Source organism: Bison bison, unplaced genomic scaffold, assembly GCF_000754665.1.
Source record: "Bison bison bison isolate TAMUID 2011002044 unplaced genomic scaffold, Bison_UMD1.0 scf7180017864492, whole genome shotgun sequence".
NCBI lineage: Eukaryota > Metazoa > Chordata > Mammalia > Artiodactyla > Bovidae > Bison > Bison bison.
The window spans coordinates 7,637,695-7,647,475 of record NW_011495051.1 but is presented as its reverse complement, the minus strand read 5'-3'; the positions used below and the strand labels follow the sequence as shown (position 1 = coordinate 7,647,475).

The 9,781-nt window shown below is 53.2% G+C and overlaps 1 protein-coding gene across 1 annotated transcript in view; it reads left to right on the top strand.

Moving 5' to 3' along the window:
* Positions 1 to 9,781, top strand: part of CARM1 (coactivator-associated arginine methyltransferase 1) — a 41,433-nt gene that overhangs the window by 19,994 nt on the left and 11,658 nt on the right. Inside the window, exons 2-4 of the mRNA XM_010828346.1 lie at positions 5,293 to 5,418; positions 7,334 to 7,440; positions 8,349 to 8,453. Of these exons, the coding sequence (XP_010826648.1) occupies positions 5,293 to 5,418; positions 7,334 to 7,440; positions 8,349 to 8,453 (338 nt within the window). The remainder of the gene's footprint in view (positions 1 to 5,292; positions 5,419 to 7,333; positions 7,441 to 8,348; positions 8,454 to 9,781) is intronic.

Sequence of the window (9,781 nt, the reverse complement as noted above, 5' to 3'; positions counted from 1 at the left end):
GGCCCCGGAGCCTCAGCGGAACAGACTTCACAGTGTGATGGGTGGGCGGCCAGCCCAGGGTGTCAGGCCAGGTCTAGGAGCAGGGCAGGCATGCTTGCGGTGGCTGTGGCCTGACTAGTACTCCTTGATCTGAGTTTGTTTCCCTGTTGAGAGCCCGTCTTGGTGAGCTTCCTCCAAGCCTTCATTTCTCAGCCCGCCGGTCCCGTCACTGCAGGGAGAAGGGACACGGGCCCTGCTCAACTTGGCTGGGAGGGTACCCTGCACACCCTCCCAGACCAAAGCCCCCTTCCTAGTACCCCCCGCAGGTAGATCGACAGGAAGGCCTGCCAGCCCTCCTCTCTGCTCCGTGCCTGCCAAGGTGATGAGGGGTGGTGCATTCTAGGTCAGTTTCTGGAAGCAGAGCCCAGAGATCAGTTCTGCCTCTTCCACGGCTCACCCGCAGCTGGGTCCAGGCCCTGTGGGCTCCAGGCCCCTTTCCTGGGGGAAGAAGCCCCCTCCTGGGAACCCCTCCCCCTGGGGGGCCAGGAGGCAGGCTGTGGCTGAGCCCCAGCCTCAGGGAGGTGCGTGGAGAGGGGAACCATTGGCTCAGCGCAGCCAGCTCTGTCCATTGTCCTGAGGGCCCCTCCCAGTGAGGTGGGGAGAGGGGAAGTACAAGTGCAAAGGTCAGAGCCCTGCCCACTGTGGGAACGGGGGCGCTAGTGTGGCCTTGGGAAGGGGCTGGGAGGGGAGGTCCTTGACTGCCAGTCCAAGAGCTCTGACTTCTGAGGCTTTTAAAAAAGACAGGAGCTTGATTCAGCTTTTTTTTTCTTTTGGTTTTTCAGATATTTTCCGACCATCCCCTGCGTACCAGGGACTGACCTCTGGTTGTATAGCTATGATGTATACAAAATGCTGGTCCTGTGGGCGTTGGGGGGCCCACCCATGATGAGACCACTCAGGCTGTCCTTCGCCCTGGCTTCCCTGTCCCGGGCCCCTGGATGAAGCCAAGCTTCCCTTGGCCATAGGTCCTTGTGGTCGCCTGCCTGGCGCCAGGCCGCCGGGCAGCTGCTTGGGTTGCCAGGCTCTTCTGGTCTGGCAAAAAGGGAGACAGGCCTTCCCTGGTCTGTTTGCCACCATGTGGGAGTAGCTGACAGATTGGCTTTATTTTCTGACCCAGGAGCGGCCATGGGTACTGCGTCAAGGTTTTAGGTCCGTTCCTGAGACCCATTTACAGTTGGACTCGGGGGCACCTTGTCTTGGGCCCCCTGTGGCTGCGGCCTGGCCGTGACCCTGGGGCTGCCCCCCCTAGTCCCCTCTTCCCTCCTGCCCGCTGTCAGGAGGCTACCCATGCCCTGCTCCCCTTTCTCACCCCCAGGAGGTGGCACCTGGCTCCTGAGGTGTGAGGTGGTCTGGTGGAAACCCAGGTTGTGGCCTCAGGAGCCTCCTCCAGGCTGTGGACCAGGCTTAGGGCTCAGACCAAACCAGGGGTGAGCAGGGGGCCCAGCGAACACCGGTCGGCCCTTCATATCCAGACTCATGCATTGGGAAAGTTTTGCTTTTTCTATTGAGATAAAATTCACATAACAAAAAACAATTCAGTGGCTTTTAGTATACTCACAGTATCCGGTAACCACCACCTCTATTTCCAAAATATTTTCATCAGTTCAAAAAGAAAACCTTGTTTCCATTAGGCAGTTATTCCCCATTCTCCTACCCTCAGCCCCTGGTAGCCACCAATTTGCTTTCTGTCTCTGCATTTACTAACTCTGGATGTTCCAGATAAATGGGATCGTACACCTGTGACCTTTTGTGTCTGGCCTCTTTCACTCGGCATCAAGTTTCTGAAGCTCATCCACAGAGTAGCAGGTGTCAGGGCTTCATTTCTTTCTATGGCTGAGTAATATTCTGTTCTGTGGATGGACCGTATTTTCTTTATCCAGTCATCAGTGGATGGACATCTGAGCTGTTTTGAATAGTGACATTTTGAATATTTGCATACAAGTATTTGTTTGAATATCAGCTTTCAGTTCTTTGGGGTATATACCTAGGAGTGGGATTGCTGAGTCAAATGGTAATTCTGTGCGGCTTCCCATTCTGAGTTCCCACCAGCAGGGTCTGAGAGTTTCAGTTTCTCACCAGCATGTGTTATTTCCCAGTTTTGTTTAAAATTGTAGCCATCCTGCTGGGTGAGCAGCGGCCTCTGACTATGGTTTGAGTTCCAGGTGCCTAATGGATAATGCTGGGAGGGATTGGGGGCAGGAGGAGAAGGGGACGACAGAGGATGAGATGGCTGGATGGCATCACTGACTCAATGGACATGAGTCTGAGTGGACTCCGGGGGTTGGTGATGGTCAGGGAGGCCTGGTGTGCTGCGATTCATGGGGTCACAAAGAGTCGGACACGACTGAGCGACTGAACTGAACTGAATGGATAATGCTGTGCATCCTTTCACATGCTGGTCATTTGTATATCTTGGGGGAAACATTTCTTCAAGTCTTCCGCCCATTTTGTGAATTGGGTTATCTTTTAGTTGTTGAGTTCTTTATATATTCTGGACAATAGATTCTTATCAGATATATGATTTGTTAATATCTTCTCCCATTCTGTAGGTTGTTTTTTCACTTTTTTGATACTGTCCTTTGATGCGAAAAGCTTATATGTGTGAAAAGTGAAAGTGAAGTCGATCAGTCGTGTCTGACTCTTTGCGACCCCATGGACTGCAGCCTACCAGGCTCCTCCGTCCATGGGATTCTCCAGGCAAGAATACTGGAGTGGGTTGTCATTTCCTTCTCCAGGGGATCTTCCCGACCCAGGGATCAAACCCAGGTCTCCCACATTGCAGGCAGACACTTTAACCTCTGAGCCACCAGGGAAGCCCTTATGTGTGTGTGTGTTATTAATTCTTTTTTGGGCCACAGCACATGGCTTGTGGGATTGTAGTTCCCTGACCTGGACCCATGGCAGCGAAAGCATAGAGTCTTAACCTCTGGACTGCCAGGGAATTCTTCTAAAAGTTTGTAATTTTGATGAAGTCCCATGTATGTAGTTTTCCTTTTGAAATTCTTTGCTTTTGGCGTCATCTTGAGAAATCCATTGCAATATCCCAGGTCTCAGAGCTTGACCCCTGTCTTCTCCTAAGAGTTTTACAGTTTCCACTCCTACGTTCGTTTAGGTCATTGATTCTTTTGAGTTGGGTTTTTTTTGTTTTTGTTTTTTAATATATGGCATGAGGTAGGGGTCCAGCTTCATTCTCTTCTTGTACAGGGATACCCAGTTGTCCCAGCACCATTTGTTGAAGAGACTATATTCTACCCCCTGAATGTTCTCAGGACCTTTGATAAAAATCAAATGACTATAAGCAGAGGGTTTATTCTGGAGTCTCATTCTGCTGACATAACAGTCCACGCCTCTCCATTTGCCAGCGCTGTTCTATTTTGATTGTTGTACCTTTGTAATGCGTTTTGAAATCTGAGCCTGTGAGTCTTACCACTCTATCTCCAGCTTGTTCTGGCTGTTATGGGGGTGACTGGGAACACTTGGCCACAGTTGTATTCATGCTTCTCTCTATAAATATATTTTGTAGTTGTCACTGTGGATTTGACGAGCCACTTGAAAGCAAGCTGTAGACATCACAAGAAACTTCACTATATTTCCATACATATCTTTCAATAAAAGGGGCATTCCTTTACAGAATAATGCTCTTGTCACATCTAGATCTTTTTAAAGTTCCAGCACCTAGGGACGCCCCTGCTGGTCCAGTGATTGGGATTCTGAGCATCCAGTGCGGGGGGTGCGGCTTTGACCCCCAGCTGGGGAGCTAGGATCCCACATGCCAAATGGTGCAGCCTCCCCCCAACCACCCCCACCAATAAAAAAGCACCTGTAGTCACACATTTCCCCAGGAGAGCTTAATTGCTGTTGAGAGGTGCTCATTAGGCTGCATTTCAGGACCATGCCTGGCATCTGCTGGGCACGTCTCTTCAGTCTCCTTCACTCCAGGATACACGTGTGCTCAGTTGTGTCCGACCCCACAAACTGTAAGCCCACCCAGCTCCTCTGTCCCTGGGGTTATCCCAGCAGGAATACCAGAGTGGGGAGTCATTCCCTTCTCCAAGGGGATCTTCCCGACCCAGGGATCGAACCCACGTCTCCTGTGGCTTCTGCATTGGCAGGCGGATTCTTCACCAGTGAGCCATCAGGGAAGCCCTCACTCCAGCTCCCAGCAATTTCTATCTTTCTTTTCATCTTTGGCTGTTTTGAGGCTACCCAGGAGGTTGTCTTGTAGACTGCCCTGTGAGCTGGCACTGTCTGTTGTCCCCTGGTGATGGGCCCAGGGTTCTGTCCCGCTGCCCCATATCCGGGCCACAGCATCGGGTCACTTTGTCTCCTGGTGATGCGGTGCCTCACTGTTTGGCTGAGGTGGAGCGCCCCACGCTTTTTGAGCGAATGGCCAGTAACCGATAGTGGCGGGCACAGGGATGCAGCGCTTCCTGTCTGTGTGTTGCGTCTGACCCTTGCCCACCGTTAGTTCTGCTTGACAGATGAGAAAACCGAGGACTCAAATCTGCCCGGGTGCCACCTCAGTGGCGTAGGTGGGGCGTGAATGCAGGCTGTCCAGCTCCTGTGGCCACACTCCCCATACATGCAAGAAGGGGACTTCCCTGGTGGGGGCTCCAGTGGTTAGGACTTGGCACTTTCACTGCTGTGTCCCTAGGTTCAATCCCTGGGTGGAGAACTAAGATCCCACAGTGCTGGAAAAAAAAAAAAATTCAAGGAGAAGGGCTCAGCTGGAGGAAGCAGAGGTGCCACGGGGATTCTTGACTCCCACCCACCCCTGCTCGGCTATGAAGATGCCCCTACATGACACACACGGGCTGGCGAAAGAAGGCCCAGCCCCCTCATCTGGACCCGGGGCACCCTGCTGCGTTCCCAGGACCCTCTGACCCTGCCAGATTGCCCTTTGCTCCCCTGTGTCTTCCCACCTCAGGGCGACGTGGGGTTTGGTGCCAGGAGGTGCCCCGGGAGGGAACATCCCGGCAGAGGTGTGTGCCCCGCTGGGCCCCCTCTGTACCTATGCACCTCCTCCCCCCACCTCAACCCTGGTCGCCCTGTGAACCACTGTCCTCTCCCGCTGGATAGAGTGCGTCCTAGGTCCCCGCCAGGGATGCTCACAGGCCACTGCCTCATCCTCAGTGTGGGCCGGGCAGGCAGGGCACACGGAGCACTTCGTGGGGAGAGGTTGGGGGACCATGAGGACATGGGAAGTGTGGCCCTGGGACCTGCCAGCTCACGCCCGCCTCCCTCCCCTCACAGATGAAGACGTGTGTGTGTTCAAGTGCTCGGTGTCCCGGGAGACGGAGTGCAGCCGGGTGGGCAAGCAGTCATTCATCATCACCCTGGGCTGCAACAGCGTCCTCCTCCAGTTCGCCACACCCAGCGGTACGTGTCCCTTCTGCCCCGCGGCTCGTGGGGTGCCCAGAACTGGGGGTCCTAGGCTCCCAGCATGGCTGGGGGGCACCTGGAGCTGGGGTGAATCAGAACCGGTTCATCTGACCCAGCAAATGACCCATCCACATCAGAAGTATTCCCCAACAGAAATTTGTCCACAGTAAGAAGAGTATGTTCTTGCTGCCTGGACACTGCCCCGGACCTCACCGGCTCCTTTGGGTCCTTCTGGGCTCAGCTCCTATGTCCGCTCCTCTGGGAGGCCCGTCCTGACCTCCCAGCCACACCCCAGGCCTCTTGGAGGGGCCCCTCAGGTGGGGGTCGGGCCCAGCTGCAGCAGTGGATAGGGTGGGGCGGGGCCCAGAGGTCCAAGTGGAGAGGAGATGCTGGAGGGGTCCAGGCAGACCCATCTGGGGACACGCAAGGTTACTGCTGGACTTGAGGAGCCCCAGTCGAATGGCGCTGAGAGGTGGCCCCAGGCTGGAGACCCCTGGAAGGTCCAGCGGCTGGGCTTGGTCCTTGTAGAGCTGTAATCAGTGAGCCTGATGGTCAGTGCAGGGGCTGGGGTGGGAGAGCCCAGAGTGGGGAAGCCATCTGTCCACAGCCACCCACTGTGATCCCAGAACCCCCTTACCTGTCTCAGTGCCTCTGACGGAGTGGGGAGACGTCCCCGGCCCAGACCCTCAGGACTGCCTAGCTTCGTGTGGCCCGGCTTCAGAGCTGGGAGCTGGCCAGGTCGGGAGAAGGCAGCCAGGTAACTGCCCACCTCCCACGGGAAGCATTCTTAGGCTCCACCCCAGTTCCTTCTTACAAAACCAATCCCAGTTCACTGTTTAAGAAATAAGTTACAGAAACAGCACCAGGGTTATCAGTAGATGTTCATGGTATAAATCCCCTTGTCTTTTTTCGGTTCTGTGGATAGTTGCATTCTAATTTTTTGCCCTTACATCCTGTCAGTTTCTTAAATCGTGGTCAACGACACATAACCATTTTACCATGTTAACCCTTTCTGAGCGTACATTTCAGCAGCAGAGCGCCTTCCGTCACCGCTGTCCAGCTCCGGAGAGCGCCTTCCGTCACCGCTGTCCAGCTCCGGAACTGTCTCTATTTCCCCACACTGTGTATTTTAAAGATACCGTCTTCTAGTTCACTTTGTTAAAATACGCAAAAAATTTACCAGCAACCACTTTCAAGTGTCTGGACTCCAGAGCTGTTACAGCACGTTCACACAGCAGTGCGCCCTTCCCCCGATCCATTGCCAGGACTCTTTCTTCTTCCTAAACCGAAACTCCATCCCCAGTAAACATTCACTCCCCCTTCCTTCTCCCCCAGCCCCCACAGTACCACCTGTCTTCATGATTTGATTTTGTTTCTTTTTCTTGATACAAGTTTGTGGTCGGTATTTCACGTTGGTAATCACAGTTCATCTGCATAATATCTGGCTCTGCCGACTGCTGGTGACTGGTCCTCTGATGTGCTGCTCAGTGTCCCCTGCAGTCCCTCCAGTCCCCTCTGACTGGACACTGGGGTGGTGTCCCTGTGTCCATTTGCCACCCACAGACACTGCCAGGTGCTGTGGGTGGACCTGTGCTTCTTTACTGGGGTAGATCCTAGAGATCTGATGCCCGGGTTACTCTTTGAGAGCTTTGGCCGAGCTGCCCTTTGGCAAATCTGCACCTGGGCCCGCTCCCACCAGCCTCAAGGAGCGCAGCCCCCTTGACACCTGCCTTCTCCCATGGCAGCCACCACGTGGCCCATGTGGCTGTCCTTTGTCATTTCCTTAAATTTCAACATTTCAGGGGTGGGGATTTTCAGATCACTCATGCTCAAGGTAGAAAAGTCAGGTGCACACCTAGACCAAACTCCCTGCCCCTGCATGGGCTGTCATGACCTGGCCTCCCCCTTCCAGATTTCTGCTCCTTCTATAACATCCTGAAGACCTGCCGAGGCCACACCTTGGAGCGGTCGGTATTCAGCGAGCGCACAGAGGAGTCTTCAGCTGTGCAGTATTTCCAGGTGGGTACATGGCGCTTGGGCCAGCCTGCTGCCCTTGCTGGTTCCTGGAGGCTGCGTGGCATCTGGGTTCCTGTCCTGGCTCTGCCACTTGCTCAATGAGTAACCCTAGACGAGTGTCCTGTGCTTGCTTGGGCCTCGGTTTCCTCATCTGTGAAACAGAGATGCCAGTGCCTGCCTAGAAGGGTTGTTGGAAGGATTTGAGTGCAGATGAAGCTCAGGTTCACAGGCCTTCTGAGTAACGATATCACAGTTACTGTGTCCTGAGCACGGAGGGCATGCCAGGCACTGGCTCCAGCGCTTTGAGCGTACGGAAGCACTTGAAACCCTCCCAGTAGCTCTAGGAGGTAAGTACTATTGTTGTCCCCATTTTACAGATGAGAAAACTGAGGCTCAGAGAGGTTAAGTGACTTGCTCCAAGTCACACAGCTATTATGCAACAGAGCCAAGATGGGAAGCCAGGTCTGCCTGCTGCCCCGGCCCAGGTGCCACGCTGCCTCCCGACCGCCTGGTTGTCTTACAGAGAGACCCCGCAGCACCTCACCTGCCTGGCGCTCTGAGCCCTAGGGCCCTGTTTGACCTGCTCCTCCGCTTCTTTGGGTCCCCTGAGATGGCAGGTGGCCCTCGATTGCAGAACCCCGCCTTTGGCGTGTCTGAGTTCTGGGTGGCTTCCGGGGCCCAGGCGCCATCCAGCTGCATCCTTTGGCCGCAGTGATGGTGGCGGTGCACCCCCCACCAACGGGGGCCGCCTCCAGCTTCCCGCTGTCCCGGAGCAGCTGGCTGCGGAGAGGGGTGTGGCCTCCCCAGGTTGATCTCTGCCCGAAGCCGACCTTCCTCTGTCGCAGGGTCAGCTGGGGCCTCGGCCGTCTGCCGGCTGCGTGCCCTGTGCCATTGGCCTGTCTCTGTTCCAGTTTTATGGCTACCTGTCCCAGCAGCAGAACATGATGCAGGACTATGTGCGGACGGGCACCTACCAGCGCGCCATCCTACAGAACCACACAGACTTCAAGGACAAGGTGAGCCGCCAGGCCACGTCTGCCCCCTCTCCTTGCCCTCAGGCTGCGCTCGTGCCTCGCTGCCTCAGTGGCCTCTTCTCTTTCTTCTTTGCTCATTGATTTTGTCTTTTCTTTCCTCGGACTGTAGAAGCAAAATCTACTTTTTGTAGAAGCCTGGTGTGTATCAGATGGGAACAAAAGGCCCCTGTCATTTCCCTCTAAAACAGCCACTGCCAACAATAAAGCCCTCTTCAGATGTTTCCCCTTGCGTATGTCTATATTAGCATATATATATATATTTTAGAGTTATAATCTTTTTTAAAAAAAATATTTCTTTATTTATTTGACTGGGCCAGGTCTTACTTGAGACACACAGGCTTTTTGTTTTAGTGTGTGGGAACTATTTTTTTTTTAGGTTGTCGCATGTGGGATCTAGTTCCCTGACCAGGGATCGAACCCGGGCACCCTGCACTGGGGGCACGGAGTCGTGGCCACTGGACCACCAGGGAGGTCCCTCAGGTTATAATCTTTTTTTTTTTTTTTTTGAGTTTTTTCTTTTTAGTTTATTTTTTGTATTGAAGGATAATTGCTTTACAAAATTTTCTTGTTTTCTGTCAAACCTCAACATGAATCAGCCATAGGTATACATATAACCTCTCCCTTTTGAAACTCCCTCCCATGTCCGGTCCTGGATTATAATCTTTTAAAAAATATATATATATAAAACATGGAGAAGGAAATGGCAACCCACTCCAGTATTCTTGCCTGGAGAATCCTGGAGAATTGGATAGAGGAGCCTGGCAGGCTATAGTCCATGGGGTCAAAAGAGTTGGACACGAGTTAGCAACTAAACCACACACAAAATAGGATTGTACGCCACATTCACTTCCTACAAAATACTTTTCCCCCACCTAATGTTGTGTCTTGGCATGTGCTATTAAGTTACATGGACGAAATGGAATCTAGTCCCTTCCCTAGTTCCTTTTAAAATCTTTGTACTGTTACTCACTGGTACTGCTGACCCTGGAACAGCACGTGCTTGACCTGCACTGGTCCACTTACCCACAGGCTGCTTTTGATGGATATGAGCAACCATGCTACACGATCCACAGTTGGTTGAATCCATAGATGTGGAGCCATGGACATGGAGGGTCCACTGTCTGGTTATACTCAGATTTTCTACTGGGAAAGAGTGTTGGCATCCCAGGCTCCCGTGTTGTTCAAGAGTCAACTATACGCGCATGATTAAAAAGAGACCAGATTATATATATATTCAGAGGGGAAAGTTGATTCCTTTCTCTTCCTGTAGCTTAGAGTTTGTCCCCGCTCCCCCCCGCCCTGCTTTTTTT